Source organism: Oncorhynchus mykiss, chromosome 6, assembly GCF_057628025.1.
Source record: "Oncorhynchus mykiss isolate SJ-2025 chromosome 6, ASM5762802v1, whole genome shotgun sequence".
Lineage (NCBI taxonomy): Eukaryota > Metazoa > Chordata > Actinopteri > Salmoniformes > Salmonidae > Oncorhynchus > Oncorhynchus mykiss.
Genome location: NC_143027.1, coordinates 18,686,614 through 18,710,707, shown reverse-complemented (window position 1 = coordinate 18,710,707; position 24,094 = coordinate 18,686,614). Strand labels below are relative to the sequence as shown.

At 43.5% G+C, this 24,094-nt stretch overlaps 1 protein-coding gene across 39 annotated transcripts in view; it reads left to right on the top strand.

Moving 5' to 3' along the window:
* LOC110525392 (ubiquitin-associated protein 2) overlaps positions 1 to 23,671 on the top strand; it is a 36,736-nt gene extending 13,065 nt beyond the window's left edge. For 18 of the 39 annotated variants that reach the window (XM_090237130.1, XM_090237127.1, XM_090237121.1 and 15 more), the window contains exons 23-27: positions 15,556 to 15,912; positions 16,174 to 16,278; positions 21,126 to 21,199; positions 21,766 to 21,957; positions 22,963 to 23,671. In XM_090237130.1, the coding sequence (XP_090093256.1) occupies positions 15,556 to 15,912; positions 16,174 to 16,278; positions 21,126 to 21,199; positions 21,766 to 21,957; positions 22,963 to 23,055 (821 nt within the window). In that variant the 3' untranslated portion in view covers positions 23,056 to 23,671. Of the gene's footprint in view, positions 1 to 285; positions 1,265 to 15,555; positions 15,913 to 16,173; positions 16,279 to 21,125; positions 21,200 to 21,765; positions 21,958 to 22,962 lie in introns of those variants that run through there. The other 21 variants (XM_090237144.1, XM_090237135.1, XM_090237145.1 and 18 more) reach the window with 4 other exon arrangements.
* The last annotated feature ends 423 nt before the right edge of the window (positions 23,672 to 24,094 follow it).

Sequence of the window (24,094 nt, the reverse complement as noted above, 5' to 3'; positions counted from 1 at the left end):
CACTTTGGCTTATTCCACATTTTGTTGTTACAGCCTGAATACAAAATGGATTAAGTTTATTGATAATCCATCTACACGCAACACCACGTGATGACAGTGAAAACACGTTGCTAATTTATTGAAAATGAAATGCAGAAATATCTTATTAAAATAAGTATTCACACCCCTGAGTCAATAGTTTGTCGAATCACCTTGGACGGCAATTACAGCTTTGAGTTGTCTTGGGTATGTCCATAAGCCTTGCACACCTGGATTATTATTTTTTTCTCCCATTCTTTCTTGCAGATTTTCTCAGGGTCTGTTAAGTTAGATGGGAAGTGGCGGTGAAGAGCAATCAAGTCTTTCCACAGATTTTCAATGCGATTCAAGTCTGAGCTTTGGCTGGGTCACTCAAGGACTTTCATATTCTTGTTCTGAAGCCATTCTATCATTGCTTTTGGTCATTGGCCTGTTGGAACGCAAATCTTCGCCCCAGTCTAAGGTTGTTTGCACTCTAAAGCGGGTTCTCATCCAAGATTTGCTCGTATTTGGCTCTATTCATTGTTCCCTCTATCCTTATCAGTCTCCCAGTCCCTGCTACTGAAAAGCATCCCCATAGCATGATGATGTCGCCACCATGCTTCACGGTAGGGGTGATAAGCTGAGCCTGGTTTTCTCTAGACATAACTATTTGGCCTGAATGCAAAGTGCTATATTTGTTTCATCAGACTACAAACTTTTGCCTTATCTGTCTTTAAATGCCTTTTTGAAAACGCCAGTTGGTGATGTGCTTTTTCTCAGGAGTGGTGTCCGTCTGGCCATTCGCCCATAAAGACTTATGGTTGTTTGTCATCTCAGCCAAGGAACTTTGTAGTTCTGACAGTGGTCATTGGGTTCTTGGTCAGCTCCCTGACCAGGATCCTTTTTGCCCGGGTGGGTGCTCAGTTTGGTCGGACGACCAGCTCCAGGCAGTCTGAGTACTTCAATATTTTTTCCAATTTCCCAATGTTGGAGATCACTGGGCTCTTGGAAACTTTCAACACTAGAAATGGTTTTATACCCTTCCCAGGTATATGCCTAAATTTGGAGTGTCATAGCAAAGGGGTGTGAGTACTGATGGAAGTTGCATTTCTGTATTTCATTTTCAATTTTTTTGCTAACATTTCTAGAAACATGTTTTCACTGTCATTGTGGGGTGTGTGTGTGTGGGGGGGGGGGGGATACATTTGATTTGTTTTGAGTTCAGGTTGGAACACAAAATGTTGAGTAACTCAAGGGGTATAAATACTCTCTCATTCCCTCTCATGCATTTGCCTGTTCTCAGGGGGGGGAATTCCGGCCGAGGGGTTAACCTCTCAGGGATATTCAGGGCGGTAGAGTCCCGTCCCGCCAGTGAAAGTGCAGGGCGCCAAATTCAAAACAACAATCTCATAATTAAAATTCCCCAAGCATTTTAAAGATACAATTCTCGTTAATCCAGCCACAGTGTCTGATTTCAAAAAGGCTTTGCAGCGAAAGCACCACAAACGATTGTTAGGTCACCACCAAGTCACAGAAAAACACAGCCATTTTTCCAGCCAAAGAGAGGAGTCACAGAAAGTAGAAATATAGATTCAATTAATCACTAACCTTTGATCTTCATCAGATGACACTCATGGGACTTCATGTTACACAATACATGTATGTTTTGTCCGATAAAGTGCATATTTATATCCAAAAATCTCATTTTACATTGGCGTGTTATGTTCAGTAGTTCCAAAACATGCAGTGATTTTGCAGAGAGCCACATCAATTTACAGAAATACTCATAATAAACATTGACGAAAGATACAAGTGTTATGCATGGAACTTTAGATATACTTCTCCTTAATGCAACTGCTGTGTCAGATTTCAGATAAACTCTACGGATAAAGCACACCATGCTATAATCTGAGTACGGCGCTCCGAGACCAAAACAGCCAAAGAGATATCCGCCATGTTGTTAGTCAGAAATAGCATTATAAATATTCACTTACCTTTGATCTTTATCCGAATGCACTCCCAGGAATCCCAGTTGATTTGTTTGATAAAGTTCATAATTTCTGTCCAAATACCTCCTTTTGTTAGGGCGTTTGGTAAACAAATCCAAATATGTCAAACGATGAATAGAATCAATCTTTAGGATGTTTTTATCATAAATCTTCAATAATGTTCCAACCGGAGAATTCCTTTGTCTGTAGAAAAGCAATGGAACCCAAGCTAACTTTGCCATGAGCTCGTGACGCACAGTCATGTGAATCTGCCAGACACCTGGCTCAGTCCCCTCTTATTCGGCCCCACTTCACAGTAGAAGCATCAAACAAAGTTCTAAATACTGTTGACATCTAGTGGAAGCCTTAGGAAGTGCAAGATGACCAATATCCCACTATCTTCGATAGGCTATGAGTTGAAAACCTACAAACCTCAGATTTCCCACTTCCTGGTTGGATTTTATTCAGGTTTTCGCCTACCATATGAGTTCTGTTATACTCGCAGACATCATTCAAACAGTTTTAGAAAACACTCAAACTTCAATCTATGCATATTCTAGCTTTTATGGCTGAGTTGCAGGCAGTTTACTCTGGGAACCTTATTCATCCAAGCTACTCAATACTGTTCCCAGTCACCAAGAAGTTAAGCACACGTAAATGGGGCGTAATTCCCTTTTTTTGCACTTCTCTACCCATATTCTGACTTTCAATTTAAGCATAAGAATAGCATGCTATTCGTTGGGGGTGGAGATCAAAGAAATTAATGTGTGGCGGAGGTGTCTACAGATACGCCATCTTTGAACCTTGTTAATTCACTCAATTCCACCACCTTCAAGCACAAAGAAACAATTAAGGTCGAGCAACCTGTCGGTTCCAAGTGGTACATCTACTTAATTATTTCCTATGTAACACCATTCTCCATGCACTGTAATTTACAAATTGATAAAAGCTAGGTAAATGAGTAATCTGTTTGGACAAGAGGATTGTTAATATTAATGACAGTTTTAGATCTATTTGATCATATGATCACTGGAGACTAGAGGTCGACAGATTATGATTTTCCAATAACGGTACCGATTATTGGAGGACCAAACAAAGCCGATACTGATTAATTGGCCAATTTTATATTTATTAATAATAATTACAACAATAATGAATGAACACTTACCGTAATATAATACATCAATAAAATCAATTTAGCCTCAAATAATGAAACATGTTCAATTTGATTTAAATAATGCAAAACAAAGTGTTGGAGAAGAAAGGAGAAGTACAATGTGTGCCATGTAAAAAAAGCTAACGTTTGAGTTCCTTGCTCAGAACATGAAAACATATGAAAGCTGGTCGTTCCTTTTAATATGAGTCTTCAATATTCCCAGGTAAGAAGTTTTAGGTTGTAGTTGTTATAGGAATTATAGGACTATTTCTCTCTATACCATTTGTATTTCATATACCTTTAACTATTGGATGTTCTTATAGGCACTATAGTATTGCCAGTGTAATAGTATAGCTTCCGTCCCTCTCCTCGCTCGAACCAGGGTTACATCGAAAACGGCCATCCTCGAAGCATCGTTATCCATTGCTCCACAAATGCCGCGGCGGGCCTTGCAGAGCAAAGGGAACAAATACTTCAAGGTCTCAGAGCGAGTGAAGTTTGAAACGCTATTAGCGCGCACCCCGCTAACTAGCTAGCCATTTCACATCGGTTACACCAGCATAATCTCGAGAGTTGAAAGGCTTGAAGTCATAAAGAACTCAATGCTTGAAGCACAACGAAGAGCTGCTGGCAAACGCACGAAAGTGCTGTTTGAATGAATGCTTATGAGCCTGCTGCTGCCTTCCACCGCTCAGTCAGACTGCTCTATCAAATATAAAATCATAGACTTAATTATAACACAGAAATACGAGCCCTGGGTCATTAAAATGGTCAAATCCGTAAACAAAATGTTTATTATTTCAGTGAAATACAGAACCGTTCCGTATTTTATCTAACGGATGGCATCCCTAAGTCTAAATATTGCTGTTACATTGTACAACCTTCAATGTTATGTCATAATTATGTACAATTCTGGCAAATTAATTACGGTCCTTTGTTAGGAAGAAATGGTCTTCACATAGTTCGCAACGAGCCAGGTGGCCCAAACTGCTGCATATACCCTGATTCTGCTTGCACAGAATGCAAGAGAAGGGACACAATTTCCCTTGTTAAAATAAATTCATGTTAGCAGGCAATATTAACTAAATATTCAGGTTTAAAAATATACTCTTGTGTATTGATTTAAGAAAGGCATTGATGTTTATGGTTAGGTACACATTGGTGCAACGACAGTGCTTTTTTCGCGAATGCTCTTGTTAAATCATCACCCGTTTGGAGAAGTAGGCTGTGATTTGATGAGAAATTAACAGGCACCGCATCAATTATATGCAACGCAGGACATGCTAGATGAACTAGTAATATCATCAACCATGTGTAGTTAACTAGTGATTATGTTAAGGTTGATTGTTTTTTATAAGAGAAGTTTCATGCTAGCTAGCAACTTACCTTGGCTTCTTGCTGCACTCGCATAACAGGTAGTCAGCCTGCCAAGCAAGCTCCTTGTGGAGTGCAATGTAAGGCAGGTGGTTAGAGCGTTGGACTAGTAACCGGAAGGTTGCAAGGTCGAATCCCCGAGCTGACAAGGTACAAATCTGTTGTGAAGTTGAAGTGCTGGCCTTGTAACTTGGGATATAATTGAGGTCTAAATTATAGGCTTCTGTAGCCATGCGCAAATAACAGTGTAAAGGCAAACCTACAGAGTCAATTTATTTTTTATTTGATTTCTGTTTTAATTACACTGAACAAAAATATGAATGCAACTTCAAAGATTTTACTGATTTACATATGGAAATCAGTCAATTGAAATAAATCAATTAGAAAACTATGGGTTTCACATGACTGGGAGTAAAGATATGCATCTGTTGGTCACAGATGCATGTTGCCTTCAAATGAGTGGATTTGGCTATTTCATCCACACCCGTTGCTGACTTGTATAAAATCAAGTAGGAGAAATGTGTTCTCTGGAGTGATGAATCACACTTCACCATTTGGCAGTCCAACAGCTAAATCTTGGTTTGGCGGATGCCAGGAGAACGCTACCTGCCCCAGGAGTAATAATGGTCTGGGGCTGTTTTTCATGGTTCGGGCTAGGCCCCTCAGTTTCAGTAAAGGGAAATCTTAACGTAACACCATACAATGGTGTTCTAGACAATTCTGTGTTTCCAACTTTCTGGCAACAATTCAGGGAAGGCCCTTTCCTGTTTCAACATGACAATGCCCCTGTGTACAAAGCAAGGTCCACACAAAAATGGTTTGTCGAGGTCGGTGTGGAAGAACTTGACTGGCCTCCAGAGCCCTGACTTCAACCCCATCAAACACCTTTGTGATGAATTGGAATGCTGACTGCGAGCCAGGTCTAATCGCCTAACATCAGTGCCCGACCTCACTAATTATCTTTTGGCTGAATAGAAGCAAGTTCCCACAGCAATGTTCTAACATCTAGTGGAAAGCCTTCCCAGAAGAGTGGAGGCTGTAAAAGGGGGACCAACTCCATATTAATGGTCATGATTTTGGAACGAGATGTTCATCGAGCAGGTGTCCATACTTTTGGCCATGTAGTGTACCCTTTTTAAAAAATGTCGATCCAGAGAATCCCAAACATGCTCAATGGGTGATGACATGTCTGGTTAGTATGCAGGCCATGGTGGAACCTGGGCATTTTCAGCTTCCAGGAATTGTGTACATATCCTTGCTACACGGGCCATGAATTATCATGCTGTGACATGAGGTGATGGCTGTGGATGAATTGCACGACTATGGGCCTCAGGATCTCATGGCATCTCTTTGCATTCAAATTGCCATCAATAAAATGCAATTGTGTTAGTTGTCCATGGGTTCTAACTTTTTCACTAGCAAATAAGGGACAAAAGGTGGCATGCCAGTGCACGGTGCCACGGCGGTATGGTGTTGTGTTAATGAATATACAGCGTATATTCATTCTTCAATTGGAAAGGCAAAACATTTGTATATTCCATTTAGCCTTTAGCTTTACTAAAACTTTATCACTATGTAAACTTATGTGAATAAACCTCAAAATAAATTATCAAAGAAATCACAATTTGGACTTTTTTGCATTTGAAAAGTTGTTTTTTTGCTGTAAGAGGGACATGAGTCACTCACCAAGTCTACATATTTTTTGTTGCTCTTCACTGATTCAAGCAGTCCTTTCTCCTCTTGCATAGCCAGAGAGAAGTCATTACATGACATCACAGTTCCCAGATATTTGAAGTTCATTTTTGATCAGCTCTGTGCTACATCTGTTTCTTGAGTTTAATGGTCATCAGACAGAAAATCCTCTCTGCAAAGACATTTGAGTCTGGCACACCGAGGACAAATAAGACTATCCTGAACATGTTGGTTAAGTTCGCTTTCCCTAGGTTTTGGAAAACTGCCACCTACTTCTCACTGGTGGATTTTGTGGTATTCTGTCCGGCCTTCTGTATTTCCTCCCGGCTAGCACAAAACTCTTCATAGAGTTGGTCCATACTGACTCTGCCATTTTGAGGGCCACCACCACCTGCTCCAGGTCAGTGAAGGAGAGCTCCTCATAGAGGCCGATCAGTTTCACCATTACATTTTCTGGTGAGAAATCAAACCAGTGTCATAGAACTTCAAAGCCCTGTTGCTGCTTGAACCTTTGTGCTGACAATTGTTTGTCCATCAGCTACTTGGTCTGCTCAGAAACTGTCCTCTTTCAGCTGAAGCATATTTAATGTTGAACTTTTGGACTTCCTCGTAAACATCTGTGATGCAGAGCGTTGTTTCGTCCAGCTTTTTTACGAGTTGGTCAAAAACACACCCACTTTGTGGAAAAGGCACAGATAAATCTCACCAGCTTCCGTTTTTTTTCTTCATACTCAAAAATACTATTCAGTGCCACAGGACAGGTCTCCCTATCTCAGTAAGGGACCTGAAGTATGATGTAAGAGCTGGCCAGCTTTGCTGGAGACGATCGACGCTGGATGAAGAGAGAGCCATCATGTGAAAACATGTCGCAGAATTTCACGTGTCAACAGTGTCAACAAAGGCAAAAAAAAATGCACGCAGTTCCTGTCTTCGGGAAGCAGATACTGATAAGTGGCTGTAGATCTGTAAAACAATTCTCAATATCCACTGACCGCTGATCGCAGGCGTGCTTGCAGGCATTATGAGCTATGTCAGCTGGGCAATTAGCTTTCAGAATGCGATTGTTGGCACTGCTCAATAACGTAAACGGAGGGGTGTTTTCCAATTATGTCAGTGTCCGCAGTAGACGTCACGAAGAATGCACCGATATTGCTAGCACCTTTAGCTAGTGTGGCCTTGTGCATTTCTGTGGATGCATGCAGAGTTAGGTCATTCTCCCCTTCATAGCCAATTGAGAATTCCCGATGCATAAAGTACACAGCTTTCGTTGAGTCACCACTGACAGCCTTAACCCACATCTTTTTTTGCGTTACATTGTTTGTTGTATCTGCACAGTCTTTTTTTGCATGTTTATCCATATTTCCTTGATATGCCAAACCGACCGAACAATAACATAATTACTTTGCAGGAAGTGGCGTGTTTACACTACTGTGATTGGATGAATATACAGGACAAGGGAGGTCTTGTATGGGACAATATATAATATAGGGACACCCCTGCTAATACGGGACAGTTGGCAACCCTAGTTGTCCAGTAGGTTATGCCTGCCCATAGCATAACTCCACCGCCACCATGGCATCAACAAACTGCTCGCCGACACAACGCCATCTGCCCGGTACAGTTGAAACCGGGATTCATCTGTGAAGCGCTCACTTTTCCAGCGTACCAGTGGCCATCGAAGGTGAGCATTTGACCACCAAAGTCAGTTATGATGTCAAATCAAACGTGCCAATTCTCTCTGTCCGCAGCTACGAGATCAGAGTTAAACGTACGCAGAAATGAATAAGGCCTGATTTAAAAAAATGTTTTTATTACATTTTAATAAAACATGAATCCACTGAGTAAATCTAACATCCCGTTTCTCGAGCTGCAACATGTTTGAGTCAACGGACATGGAGATTAAGTCATTATTCAACGTAGATACCCGGTGTCTGCCCCTCCTGTTTGTTGTGATGAGTTTGTCGACTGTCCACTGTACTTAAACACATGTACAAATCCCTTTTCAACTCCGTGTGTTGTGGAAAGGCAAACACTAATCGTTTCACACTAACGTTAGCGAACCAAATATGGGAATTCAATGGCCTCTATAGTGCCAGTAGTTCACTCGCATTTGCTAGTGAAAGAAATTAAATGCAAATACGAAAAATAACTGGTCGCATTTGTGCGAGTGTGATATACATTTAAATATGCGTCCCATTTAGTTGTATTTTCCACCTAACATTACGAGGATTTCGCAACCTGGTAGACTAACTGTAAATATGATCCACGTCACAAAAAGTATAATAAAAAATAAATATCAATGTAGCAATATTGATGTTACTCTGACGTTACACAGGGAACAGAAACCAGTTGTTACTTTATTAATGTGCTGGTTGACAACATGCCTGGTAAAGTGTGCTTTACTATAGATCTTTGTCTTGTCGTGACTACAACACAAAGCATATTGAAACATGGTGGCAGCGGTACCCAAAAGAACCTGGATCTCATCAATGAAAATGAAGAATACATCCCAGTTTGAAGAAGTGCCGCGTTTACAGCCTAGTCATCGCCCCGAACATCTACGTTAGCTGGCTATCGTGAGTGACTCCATGCTAACTGGCTATTGGATACAAGCAGTTTCGTTAGTAGCTAACGTTCCATTCTACAACTAAGTCGCCATGGAAAATGCACTGAAACCTCCAGGGAAAAATAGACTTTGATGATTGTAATTTAGCACTGACCTGCAAAAGATAAATTAAATTTGTATATGGCTCTTACAATGAGAGAAGAACCTGATGACTACAAAGTGAAGCTACTGTATCTCATTGGGGTAAAGGGCAGAGAGATTTGTGAGACCCTGTGTGGGCAGTACAAAAGACAATCTCTCTGAAGTAATTGCAGCATTGGATGCATTTTGTGATCTAAAGAAAAATGAATCAATTGAGTTTTTTTTCATGTGAAGTCAGGGCCAAGATGAGAGTTTAGACATATCTTTCTGAATTGAGGACTCTAGTGGCCACCTGCAACTTTGAAGTAATCAGACTCTCTTATCAGGGACAGGATTGTGTGTGACACGTGACCCACACTTAGGAGAGCACTTACTCAGAGACTGATCTCAGTTTAGAGAAATGCATACAGATTGGAAGAGCTGCAGAACTGTCCAGACAGAGAGCTAAAGTCATACAAGTGTAGGGCCCTGTAGCAGTGCATGCAGTAACACAGAAAGAGAGGGAGAGGAGACCCTACAGAGGGACAGAGCATGATACTGTGGACGGACACATGAGAGAAAAAAGGAAAAATGCCCTGCATATGGACAAATGTAAATCATGTGGAAAAAACAATCACTGCTCTACAGTTTGTGAAAGTGCAGGGACCAGCAAGAGAAACAGTCCTGGCAATGGAAAATGCGTCAGCTGACTCAGTGGTGAGGATGTTCTGTGCATCACACTAGGGGCAAAGTCAGAGCGCATCAATGTGGTGCAGGAGAAAACCACAGACTCCAATGCAGCTCTCTTTGCAACCATGCTGGTCAACAAAGTCAGTCAGATTTCAGCTAGATTGTGGTGCTAGTTGTAATGTTATCCGTGCAAACCTCAAAAGCCAGTCACCTATATAACAAGAGTACTCTGAAACCACTGGGGAAGTGCACACTTAAAATTATCAATCCACACATTAAGAAAACCTACCGAGTTGAGTTCATCGTAGTCAACGAGAATGTGCACAGGCCCATTTCTAGGCAGTAAGGCTATCCAGGCAATTGAGTTAATTACTGCGTAGCATCACAACATCCTGGCCATCAAGAAAACAACATGATCTTGGACTAAAGAGCAAATTAAACAGGAGTACTCTGATGTATTACAGGGAGATGGATGTTTACCTGGCAAACTGAAGCTGGAAGTGGATGAGTGAGTGGAGCCCGTCCAGCTGCCAGTAGCACTATATAAACACTCAGAGGAGCTCAGTGTTCTAGAGAAAAGTATGATAAAAGCAGTTGAAAAAAGCACAGATTGGATTAGCAGCCTGATCGTAGTGAAGAAACTGTCTGGAAAACTAAGTGTGCATTGATCCAAAACCTCTCAATGCGTTCGAGGAGCCATTACCCAGACGTGCCGCCAGATCTGAATAGAGCACGCGTGTTCTCCGTTTGTGATGTAAAAAATGGATTTTGGCATGTGGAACTGGAAGCTGGATTCCTCCATCTCACCACGTCTCTACACCCATGGGACGCTACAGGTGGCTGCGCATACCAATGGGAATGAGTCCAGCCCCAGAGATCTTTCAGAGGAAGTTGAACCAGGCAATGGAAGGACTTCCAGGAGTCAAAATCATTGCAGATGACATCTTGATTGTGGGAGTAGGAGACAATGATGAAGCGGCGACTCTGGACCATGACAAAAACCTTAAAATGCGCCTGGACAGATGCAGGAAGCTCAATATGAAGCTGCAGCTCCGGCTGAAGGAAGTGCCCTACATTGGCCGCCTGCTAACATCAGAGGGGTTGAAAGTGGACCCAGGAAAAGTGACCGCCATCAAACAGATGCCTAGGCGTACAGATGTGCAGGGGGTGCAGCGCTTCCTGGGCATGGTAAACTACCTAGCCAAGTTCTGCAGCCACGCCACGGAGCTCTGTGAGCCACTGCGATAACTAACACACAAGGACTCACTGTGGGAGTGGTCAGAGACATGAGCAGGCTTTCAATAAAATCAGGGATACCATTACACAGACCCCTGTGCTGAAATACTACAACCCAACAGAGCAGCTTGTACTACAGTGTGATGCTTCAGAGTGGGTTAGGAGCAGCCTTGATGCAGGGAGGACAACCAATAGCATACGCCAGCAGAGCCCTGACAGACTGAAAAAGGGTATGCACGGATGGAGAAGGAGCTGCTTTCAGTGGTGTTTGGCATGGAGAGGTTCCACCAATTCACATATGGATGAACTGTGGAAGTGCACTCAGATCACAGGCCTCTAGAGAGCATCATGACAAAGCCTCTCCTCAGCGCACCAAAAAGACTACAAAGTATGCTCATGAGACTCCAAAACTACGAGGTCAGTCTCCGATACGTTCCGGGAAAACATGTGGTGCTTGCCGACACCCTGAGCAGGGCATACCTCACAGAACAAGACAAGAGGCCCTGTGGAGGTCAAAGTGGAATCGATCAATATCATCCACTGTCAAGCGAGAGACTAAAGCACATCCAGAGAGTCACTGAGCTAGACTGGGAGCTCCGGACACTGAAACATTTGATCCTGCAGCGGTGGCCTGAAGTGAAAGGACATGTACCCTTGGAAGTAGCCATGTATTTTCACAACGGAGGTGAGCTGAGTGTGCAAAATGGAATTATCTTCAGAGAATAGCAAGTCATTGTGCCTACTGCCCTCAGGTCAGAGAATGCAGAGAATCCATTCCTCAAACATAGGAACAGAGGGATGTCTGAGCTCGCAAGTGTGTCTACTGGCCAGGCATGAATGCACAGCTGAGAACATACATGGCACAATATAGGTATGAAGCAGCAGAAAGAAACGGTGAGGCCACACGAAGCACCAAAGCGTCCCTGGGAAAATATAGGGACTGACTAGTTCCAGTTCAACGACAGACTACATGGTCACAGTTGATTCTCTCCAACTTCTGGGAAGTGGACCATTTGGAGAACACACAGTTGAAAACGGTCATTTGAAAACTGAAGACACTGCACGCTATGGCATACCTGACATCCTTTACTCAGACAATGGTCCCCAGTACTCTTCAGACGAGTTCCGAAGTTTCAGCAAGGTATGGGACATTACGCACATCGTCTCCAGGATACCTGCAAAGTAATGGGAAAGTGGAATCGGCAGTGAAAACAGCCAAAAGACTGGCAAAAGTCAAGAGCAGGTGCTGACCCATACCTGACCATGCTGGATCACAGAAATACCCTTCACAAGGAACAGACAGCAGCTCTGTAATGGTGCTCATGGGAAGACGTACAAAGACACTACTTATAATGAGTGAAAATCTTCTGAGACCGGGGATGGCGAACTGTCAGCTGGAGAAGTTCAATGAGACAACAGAAACAGGCAAAGTACTAAGACACCTCTGCTAAGGATCTCACAGAGCTGCAACGAGATGACCGGGTGCGAGTTTAGCCACTCACAGGACAGAAACAGTGGTGGCAGAAGGCCACAGTAGTCAGACCTGTGGAGCAAAGGTCCTACGAGGTGAAGACGGAACAGGGACAAGTCTTCAGGAGGAACAGGCGACACTTGAGGAAGAGCAGAGAAATAGAGGAGGATTTCACCACTGTTGAGGAGCCTGGCACAGAGCCAGTAAACAGAGCTCCAGTTGATGCCCAGCAGGGTGCAGAACACAACCTAGAGGTGAACGATGCACCTCAACACGAAGATCCAAACATCTCAGGTTAAGCACCTCCTGATGTAATCAACACTCCCCACACAAGGTCTGGTAGGGCCACCTGAAGACCTATACACCTGAAATAATTTGTGTGAAGGTAAAAAATAATAATTAATGCACAGTCAGACAGTAAACAAACATTTAGTTCACATTCCATTTCTTTGCAGACATGGACTTACAAGCCAAAGTTAGGTTGAGTCTGCCTTTTTTGTTGTAAAAAAAAAAAGGACATGTAGCAATATTGATGTTACACAGGAAACGGAAACCAGTTGTTACTTTTATTAATGTGCTAGTTGACAACATGCCTAGTAAAGTGTGCTTTACTATATATCTTTGTCTGTCGTGACCACAACACAAAGCATATTGAAACAATAAACATCTTGGGATTAAATGGAGTCGGGAGTTTAGAAGCCTGCGCAATGAAGAATGAATGGGTGTCCGGTGTTATCTATAGAGGCAATGCTTCTAAAATTCCTTTCGCACTAGATTTGAGATTCTATCAATTTCAGAAATCTGAAATTGTATGCGCTGCAAAGAAATACAATAGGATCCTTTACATAGGCTTTAAACACTTGACTCTTTTAGCGAACAGCTGTCATTCTCTTCGCGTTAGCCTACTTAAGCTTTTTGTAGCCAATACCAGAAGCGCACAGCAAATTGGAGAAATCTTAAAAAGTTGGACAGGGTTGTCAGGTCTGCAAACTGCAGTCAGGTCAAGACCCTGGTGAGGATGCAGATGAGCTTCCCCCAACTTGAGACGTCTGTGGCATTATGTTGTGTGACAATTGCACATTTTAGTGGCCTTTTATTGTCTCCAGCACAAAGTGCCCCAGTGTAATGATCATACTGTTTAAAACCTCTTGCGACGAGCAAACCCGTATCCGGGAGCGTAATCATAACCTCAAACGCATTAGCATAACGCAACGGACATAAATACCCCTAGAAACTTTTCCTATTCATGAAAATCGCAAATGAAATGAAATAAATATATTCAAACAAGCTTTAGCCTTTTGTTAACAACACTGTCATCTCAGATTTTCAAAATATGCGTTACAGCCAACGCTAGATAAGCATTTGTGTAAGTTTATCATGGCATAATGCTATGCTAGGCTCTGCTGGCAGCAGGCAACATTTTCACGAAAATAAGAAAAGCAACCAAATTAAATCATTCACCTTTGAAGAACTTCAGATGCTTTCACTCAGGAGACTCCCAATTAGATAGCAAATGTTCCTTTTTTCCAAAAATATTGTTTTTGTAGGCTAAATAGCTCCCGTTTCTTCATCATGCATGGCTGAGAAATCGACCGGAAAATGCTACAACTATAACGGCAAACTTTTTTTCAAAATTTGCTCCATAATATCGACAAACACGGCAAACGTTGTTTAGGATCCATCCTCAAGGTGTTTTTAACATATATATTCGATAATATATCCGTCGAGGCAATTGGTTTCTCATAAGAAGCGATTGGAAAAATGGCTACCTCAGTATTTTACGCAAGGTTTTCTGCGGGAGACACCATGTGACCACATGCTATATATGGTCCCTTACAGCCATTCTTCAATGGAAATGCCTACAAAGACGTCACAATGCTGTAGACACCTTGGGGAATACGTGGAAAACGTAAGCTCATTCACAGCCATATAAGTAGTCATTGGTATGAGGCGGTTTTAAAAAATGCGGCACTTCCTGGTTGGATTTTTATCTGGGTTTCGCCTGTAACATCAGTTCTGTGGCACTCACAGACAATATCTTTGCAGTTTTGGAAACGTCAGTGTCTTCTTTCCAAAGCTGTCAATTATATGCATAGTCGAGCATCTTTTCGTGACAAAATATCTTGTTTAAAACGGGAACGTTTTTCATCCAAAAATTAAAATAGCGCCCCCTAAATCCAAAAGGTTAATCAGCTTCTTGATATGCCACACTTGTCAGGTGGATGTATTATCTTGGCAAAAGAGAAATGCTCACGAACAGGGATGTCAATAAATTGTTCACAATTTTAGAGATGCTTTTTGTGCGTCTTTTATTTCCGCTCATGAAACCAACATGTTGCATTTGTTTTTGTTCAGTATACATGCCCAGACTTCTCACTTTTTAAAATTTGTGTTGTGTTAAATATTAGCCACTATTGGTAGCCACCGTCAGTTATACCCACATTTAACAGTTACTGACGTTAGTGTTAGTTTACCTTTCTTTCCTCTGTCACGTTCGTGTGGTTGTTCCTGAGGATCGCTAGTAATATTAGACAAACGTATTACTAGTTATGCAATAATTTGGGACGTGTAGCCTATTTGAATCATTATGGACCGCAGACTATGTAGCAGTTTAAACATGGCACATGACTACTGGACCGTTGTCATCAGTTCCATGAATAATTATTTGTGAAGATTTTTAGAACTATTGTTCAACGTCCTTTGTACGCTCCTCCCCTTCCCGACATTTCATGGTTTGAACAATTGACTATGGCAACTTTCAGGATGAATTAAACCACTATTTTTGATTTACCAATGTATTTAGTGCATAAAGGCTCTCCAAACCTGTTTATTATTCATAAATAATTTCCTGACCCTAAATAATATACAATATCAGTTTTTTTTATCTACCAATTGGTGCAGAAAGAAACATGGGTGTATGTACATGGCCTTCTGTTATTGATCCTTAATATTTTGACCCTAATATTCTGAACTCTCCATATATTCTATTGAGTCTGAATTCTAATTAAAGGTACACCAAATTTAAAGGGATGGATTTAGATAAATGTACAAACCCTACTGAGTGAACTCGACAAGAGAACCCAGCAAGTGGGAGTTTTCAGCAATTGAATTATGTATTAAGCAGTGCAGGGTAGCAACACCTGCAAAGCCCGTTATGCACCTTCATAAGGCAAGTCTGAATACCAACTACTGAGAAGTTGGTCGGAAAAGCATTAAAGTATGAATCAGACCCATATTGATCACCATCTCCCCTCTTTTTTAGGTGAAGCGACCAAGTTTGGCAGAGGGGACTCGTCTTCCCCAGCTCCCCCCAACAGCCTGTCTCAAGGCCCCTCCACTCAGCCCCAGCAGCCCCCCCAGGCTCAGAGCCAAGGTCTGGGACAGAGCCAGGGCCAGCAGAACCAGGCCTTCCTCAATCCACCTCTGCCCCCAGGCTACGGCTACACCGGCCTTCCTTACTATGCCGGCATGCCCGGGGTGCCCAGCGCCTTCCAGTACGGCCCCACCGTTTTTGTGCCTCCGGCCTCGGCCAAGCAGCCCAACATGGGCTTGGGGAACCCCTCCAGCCAGTACCACCAACAGCATCAGCCTAGCTACGGCCAGCACGCGTATGGAACAGGTGTGTGTGTCAGTGAGTGAGCGAGAGAGTGAACTGAAATCACAGACCGTGTGTGGCTGAGAGGGAGAGTTCTTGCTTAGCGAGCATGGCCCCACCCCCCTGCCGGATATAGTCGCTGTTCACATGCTATTCTAGCCAGTTGCCTTATTGCTTCTCTCTCGGTTCTTCTTCTCCCCCTTACCCCTTCCTCTGCCGTCCTTTTTACTCTCCCCATCCACTTTACTCGTTCCTCCTGGTCCTCTTCCATTCCTCCTCTCTCAGCTTTTGACGACCTGTCTCAGGGCCACGCGGGGGAGTACAGTAAGGGAGGGTACGGAGGCTCTGCCCAGTCACAGGCCAAATCGGCTGGCAGCGGCCCAGGGAAAGGTACACTCACTGAACTCCGCTGCCCCAGGACGCACCTTCCCCGCCCCTTTCTCCTCCCCGCCCCCTTCATTTGTTATCAGCCGTGATATAGATAGATAGAGATATATATATATATATATATATATATATATATATATATATATATATATATATATATATATATATATATATATATATATATACACACACACACACACACACACACACACACACACACACACACACACACACACACACACATACACACACACACACACACACACACACACGCGCAGTGGGGAAAAAAGGTATTTAGTCAGCCACCAATTATGCAAGTTCTCCCACTTAAAAAGATGAGAGGCCTGGAATTTTTATCATAGGCACACTTCAACTATGACAGACAAAATGAGAAACAAATTCAGAAAATCACATTGTAGGCTTTTTAATGAATTTATTTGCAAATTATGGTGGAAATTAAGTATTTGGTCACCTACAAACAAGCAAGATTTCTGGCTTTCACAGACCTGTAACTTCTTTAAGAATCAAATCAAATTGATTTATATAGCCCTTCGTACATCAGCTGATATCTCAGTGCTGTACAGAAACCCAGCCTAAAAGCCCAAACAGCAAGCAATGCAGGTGTAGAAGCACGGTGGCTAGGAAAAACTCCATAGAAAGGCCAAAACCTAGGAAGAAACCTAGAGAGGAACCAGGCTATGTGGGGTGGCCAGTCCTCTTCTGGCTGTGCCGGGTGGAGATTATAACAGAACATGGCCAAGATGTTCAAATGTTCATAAATGACCAGCATGGTCTAATAATAAGGCAGAACAGTTGAAACTGGAGCAGCAGCACGGCCAGGTGGACTGGGGACAGCAAGGAGTCATCATAGTCCTGGGGCATGGTCCTAGGGCTTAGGTCCTCAGAGAGAGAAAGAAAGAGAGAAGGAGAGAATTAGAGAATGCACACTTAGATTCACACAGGACACCGATTAGGACAGGAGAAGTACTCCAGATATAACAAACTGACCCTAGCCCCCCGACACACAAACTATTGCAGCATAAATACTGGAGGCTGAGACAGGAGGGGTCAGGAGACACTGTGGCCCCATCTGAGGACACCCCCGGACAGGGCCAAACAGGAAGGATATAACCCCACCCACTTTGCCAAAGCACAGCCCCCACACCACTAGAGGGATATCTTCAACCACCAACTTACCATCCTGAGACAAGGCTGAGTATAGCCCACAAAGATCTCTGCCATGGCACAACCCAAGGGGGGGCGCCAACCTAGACAGGATGACCACATCAGGGAATCAACCCACTCAGGTGACGCACCCCTTCCAGGGACGGCATGAGAGAGCCCCAGTAAGCCAGTGACTCAGCCCCTGTAATAGGGTTAGAGGCAGAGAATCCCAGTGGAAAGAGGGGAACCGGCCAGGCAGAGACAGCAAGGGCGGTTCGTTGCTCCAGAGCTTTTCCGTTCACCTTCCCACTCCTGGGCCAGACTACACTCAATCATATGACCCACTGAAGAGATGAGTCTTCAGTAAAGACTTAAAGGTTGAGACCGAGTTTGTGTCTCTGACATGGGTAGGCAGACCGTTCCATAAAAATTGAGCTCTATAGGAGAAAGCCCTGCCTCCAGCTGTTTGCTTAGAAATTCTAGGGACAATTAGGAGGCCTGCGTCTTGTGACCGTAGCGTACGTGTAGGTATGTACGGCAGGACCAAATCAGAGAGATAGGTAGGAGCGAGCCCATGTAATGCTTTGTAGGTTAGCAGTAAAACCTTGAAATCAGCCTTTGCTTTGACAGGAAGCCAGTGTAGGGAGGCTAGCACTGGAGTAATATGATCGAATTTTTAAGAGGCTCCTCTGTCCTCCACTCGTTACCTGTATTAATGGCACCTGTTTGAGCTTGTTATCAGTATAAAAGACACAACCTCAAAACAAAATGGTAGACATGCACCAGTCTGGGAAGACTGAATCTGCAATAGGTAAGCAGCTTGGTTTGAAGAAATCAACTGTGGGAGCAATTATTAGAAAATGGAAGACATACAAGACCACTGATAATCTCCCTCGATCTGGGCTCCACGCAAGATCTCACCCCGTGGGGTCAAAATGATCACAAGAACGGTGAGCGCAAATCCCAGAACCACACGGGGGGACCTAGTGAATGACCTGCAGAGAGCTGGGACCAAAGTAACAAAGCCTACCATCAGTAACACACTACGCCGCCAGCGACTCAAATCCTGCAGTGCCAGACGTGTCCCCCTGCTTAAGCCAGTACATGTCCAGGCCCGTCTGAAGTTTGCTAGAGAGCATTTGGATGATCCAGAAGAAGATTGGGAGAATGTCAGATGAAACCAAAATATAACTTTTTGGTAAAAACTCAACTCGTCGTGTTTGGAGGACAAAGAATGCTGAGTTGCATCCAAATAACACCATACCTACTGTGAAGCATGGGGGTGGAAACATCATGCTTTGGGGCTGTTTTTCTGCAAAGGGACCAGGACGACTGATCCGTGTAAAGGAACGTATGAATGGGGCCATGTATCGTGAGATTTTGAGTGAAAACCTCCTTCCATCAGCAAGGGCATTGAAGATGAAACGTGGCTGGGTCTTTCAGCATGACAATGATCCCAAACACACCGCCCGGGCAACGGAGTGGCTTTGTAAGAAGCATTTCAAGGTCCTTGAGTGGCCTAGCCAGTCTCCAGATCTCAACCCCATAGATAATCTTTGGAGGGAGTTGAAAGTCTGTGTTGCCCATCAACAGCCCCAAAACATCACTGCTCTAGAGGAGAACTGCCTGGAGGAATGGGCCAAAATACCAGCAACAGTGTGTGAAAACCTTGTGAAGACTTACAGAAAACGTTTGACCTCTGTCATTGCCAACAAAGGGTATATAACAAAGTATTGAGAAACTTTTATTGATCAAATACTTATTTTCCACCATAATTTGTAGGATTTTTAATGAATTTATTTGCAATGTGATTTTTTTTTTCTCATTTTGTCTGTCATATTTGAAGTGTACCGATGATGAAACTTACAGGCCTCTCTCATATTTTTAAGTGGGAGAACTTGCACAATTGGTGGCTGACTAAATACTTTTTTGCCCCACTGTGTGTGTATACGTATGTATACTGCTCAAAAATAAAGGGAACACTAAAATAACACATCCTATATCTGAATGAATGAAATATTCTTATTAATTACTTTTTTCTTTACATAGTTGAATGTGCTGACAACAAAATCACACAAAAATGATCAATGGAAATCAAATTTATCAACCCATGGAGGTCTGGTTTTGGAGTCACACTCAAAATTAAAGTGGAAAACGACACTACAGGCTGATTCAACTTAGATGTAATGTCCTTAAAACAAGTCAAAATTAGGCTCAGTAGTGTGTGTGGCCTCCATGTGCCTGTATGACCTCCCTACAACGCCTGGGCATGCTCCTGATGAGGTGGCGGATGGTCTCCTGAGGGATCTCCTCCCAGACCTGGACTAAAGCATCCGCCAACTCCTGGACAGTCTGTGGAGCAACGTGGCGTTGGTGGATGGAGCGAGACATGATGTCCCAGATGTGCTCAATTGGATTCAGGTCTGGGGAACGGGCGGGCCAGTCCATAGCATCAATGCCTTCCTCTTGCAGGAACTGCTGACACACTCCAGCCACATGAGGTCTAGCATTGTCTTGCATTAGGAGGAACCCAGGGCCAACCACACCAGCATTGGGTCTGAGGATCTCATCTCAGTACCTAATGGCAGTCAGGCTACCTATGGCGAGCACATAGAGGGCTGTGCGGCCCCCCAAAGAAATGCCACCCCACACCATGACTGACCCACCACCAAACCGGTCATGCTGGAGGATGTTGCAGGCAGCAGAACGTTCTCCACGGCGTCTCCACACTGTCACGTCTGTCACATGTGCTCAATGTGAACCTGCTTTCATCTGTGAAGAGCACAGGGCACCAGTGGCGAATTTGCCAATCTTGGTGTTCTCTGGCAAATGCCAAACGTCCTGCACGGTGTTGGGCTGTAAGCACAACCCCTACCTGTGGACGTCGGGCCCTCATACCACCCTCACGGAGTCTGTTTCTGACCGTTTGAGCAGACACATGCACATTTGTGGCCTGCTGGAGGTAATTTTGCAAGGCTCTGGCAGTGCTCCTCCTTGCACAAAGGCGGAGGTAGCGGTCCTGCTGCTGGGTTGTTGCCCTCCTACGGCCTCCTCCACGTCTCCTGATGTACTGGCCTGTCTCCTGGTAGCGCCTCCATGCTCTGGACACTACGCTGACAGACACAGCAAACATTCTTGCCACATCTCGCATTGATGTGCCATCCTGGATGAGCTGCACTACCTGAGCCAGTTGTGTGGGTTGTAGACTCCGTCTCATGCTACCACTAGTGTGAAAGCATCGCCCGCATTCAAAAGTGACCAAAACATTAGCCAGGAAGCACAGGAACTGAGAAGTGGTCTGTGGTCCCCACCTGCAGAACCACTCCTTTATTGGGGGTGTCTTGCTAAATGCCTATAATTTCCACCTGTTGACTATTCCATTTGCACAACAGCATGTGAAATTTAGTGTCAAACAATGTGGCTTCCTAAGTGGATAGTTTGATTTCACAGAAGTGTGATGGACTTGGAGTTACATTGTGTTGTTTAAGTGTTCCCTTTTTTTTTTTGAGCAGTGTATATACTACTGTTCTGAAACACCCCCCTCACTACTAACTAAGAAATACTCCCACAGTCACTACTAACTCTTGATATGGTAAACTTCCTCACTAGAAATGTTGAACATTGCCAACTGACACCGTGCCACCTCGCGGGGGCAAACTGACATGTTTGTTTCCTCTCGCTCACAGCTCCAGGTTTGTCCAGCTCAGGCAGCAGTGGAGGGGTTGCCGATATTGGTGCTTCAATGTACAGCAAGACACAGGTGAGCTCATTAACATTCTGTGTACTGTGGCCTATGCTGAAGTCAGTCAACACCTGGTTTATAGTTGTTGCTGTTAGTGTTGTCGTGATACCAGGAAGCAAGGGAAACAAAATATGAAGCAGATTTCAGATTTGAGGGAAAATGATCCTAATTTTGGGGAAAAAACTACCTTATGTTGTCACCCAGAGTCACGTGTTTCATTTCCAAGCTATAGCTCACAGTATTTTACAAAAGTAGGTTTTAAAAGATCATAGTTTAGTCTGTTTCATGTTTTCTTTTTTGCCACATAAAATGGTATCGGTGTATCGTGACATCACTAGTTGCTGTATAGTTTTAGAGTTTCAGCCAATGATGTGTATACAAATCATTGGTTTCAGTCATGTCTGAGAATAAGCGGCTTTAATTTATATGGCTGGTTGGATTTATTGATGTTAAGGAGCCAGACCACCTCAGTTCCACAGGATTGAAATATGAATGAGGATAAATTCAGGATCATACCTCTTATGCTCAGATATTACACAATATAATGGTCCTCTCCACACTCTGTTCACTGTCCCCAACCCCAGTCTTTTGATAAGCAGGGCTTCCACGCGGGAACGCCCCCTCCCTTCAGCCTGCCATCTGCGCTGGGGGGCACGGGCCCTCTGAACCCTGGGGGTGCCCCCGGTTACGCCCCGCCACCCTTCCTCCACATTCTGCCTGCCCACCAGCAGCCACACTCCCAGTTGCTACACCACCACCTCACCCAAGACGGACAGGTAACAGCCCTTCAACCTCTTGTTGATAAACACCGTACACTTATCATTCTCCTCCTGTTGTTGATAAACACCATACACTTAACATTCTCCTCCTGTTGTTGATAAACACCATACACTTAGCATTCTCCCCCTGTTGTTGATAAACACCATACACTTAGCATTCTCCTCCTGTTGTTGATAAACACCATACACTTAGCATTCTCCTCCTGTTGTTGATAAACACCATAGACTTAACATTCTCCTCCTGTTGTTAATAAACACCATAGACATACATGGACTTAGTGTCGGAGCTGAACTGCAGTGATGAATGACTTCCGCCGGATTGCAAAGGTTTTAATGGTCTGTCAAGATAGGGCTGAGTATATAAATAAAAAGTGGAGATGGGGTTCTGGGATAGGTTTTGACTAGGAAGCGCCGTTTCTGTATATTCCCATCTTGCTCAAACAACTTTTCTACCCTCTAGTAAATACCCCTCTCCCTAGTTTGACCCAATAGCCAATAATTGACTGTGGGGTGTGTGTGCATTGTTGTTGAAGGAATTCTAAATTCCTCTGTTTTATTTCCCAATCAAAATTAAACACTCTGTCAATGCATAAAGAATGGACAGAGCCCCGGTCTTAAAAGTCAGGTAACAGCGTTTAATTCAAGAGAGTACTGGTACATACACATTTTGCCACAGGTTATAAACTGAAAATGACATCAGCGTTTTCTAAATGTTCTCTTTAGACACTGGTAGAGAGGCCCTATAGTTCTCGAGCCTTCCCTCCTCGCCTAAAGCCAAGGTCAGTCAGTGTAGATAGCATTCCAGACAGTTCATTCATTTGTACAAAGGCATTGTTCTAAACTCCTGACTATATTATATACAATTGGGAATGGGAGCAAGAGAGAGAATTCATACATATACAGTACATAATAGCAATTGGACTAGTCAGTCCCGATTTTTAAATGTATACATAATTAGTCATCATTGATAAAAATTCCCTTAACAATTGTCTCCCCCTGTAGGGCGGTCCGGGTCAGCGCAATCAGTCCAGCAGCATGCAGCAGAAGAGCCAGGGCAGTAAGTCCAGTTATGGAAGCCCTTACTGGGCCAACTGAAGGGTACCCCTGGGGAGTCTGTCCTGGCCCCCCATACTAAAGGCTGTGTGTGTGTGTGTGTGTCCCTTCTCCAACTCCCCCATTTTTCTTTCTCTTTTCCTTTTTCAAAATTGGTTGTACATGTAAGATATTTATGTATGTATTTATATATATATACTGTATGTAATAGTAGAACATGAAATGTGGTTGCTGCATTTTATTTTTGAAAGACGTTTTTGTTTACTTTTTCAAAGCTGCAGGAAGACATTACAAAAATACATCTGAGAACTCCTATAGAGGAAAATGGGAAAGGAGAGAGCTTTAGCACTGAGCGAAATGAGGATCTCAGATGGGGGGTTTCCACATTAACAAACTACATTTGTCTCCTTTTTTTTTTTTTATACACAACTCTTGAGTTATCCAGCTTATCCCCTTCATTTTCACTTTTTTAAAACTTCGGCCGTAGGTCCTCCCTCCTTTTTACTCAGTTTTCTGTTTCTGATTGGGTGGCTCTGGCAAGGGGGGCTGCCTCTGTGCCTTCCGCTGCATCGATACGCCTCAAAGACCTGCCCATTAAAATTGTATATTTTAATTTCATTTTAACCGTTTCCATCTGAATAAAAGTTCTGAGCAGTAATCATCTTGCCCAAGTTCTTTCTTGTCATTTAGTTTGTGAGGTACTGATTGTGAGGGCAGACTGGACTTAGATGTTGTGATTGAATGTGTGATTTGTTGTTGACCCTGAACTGACCAGGGCTACCGCACACCACCTTCGTACTTGAGCGCCATTCATACCGCTGACCCAGAAAAGCAGAGATGCTTATTGTACAATGGCTAATCTGGAGGCGAAAGAAATGGCCACTTGTTTAGGTGAGGTTCTGGCTAGCGGAGTAGAACACTTGTTTAGGTGAGGTTCTGGCTAGCGGAGTAGAACACTTGTTTAGGTGAGGTTCTGGCTAGCGGAGTAGAACACTTGTTTAGGTGAGGTTCTGGCTAGCGGAGTAGAACACTTGAAAAATAAAAGGATATCCTCACACTCTAGGAGCTCAGATGCAATAAT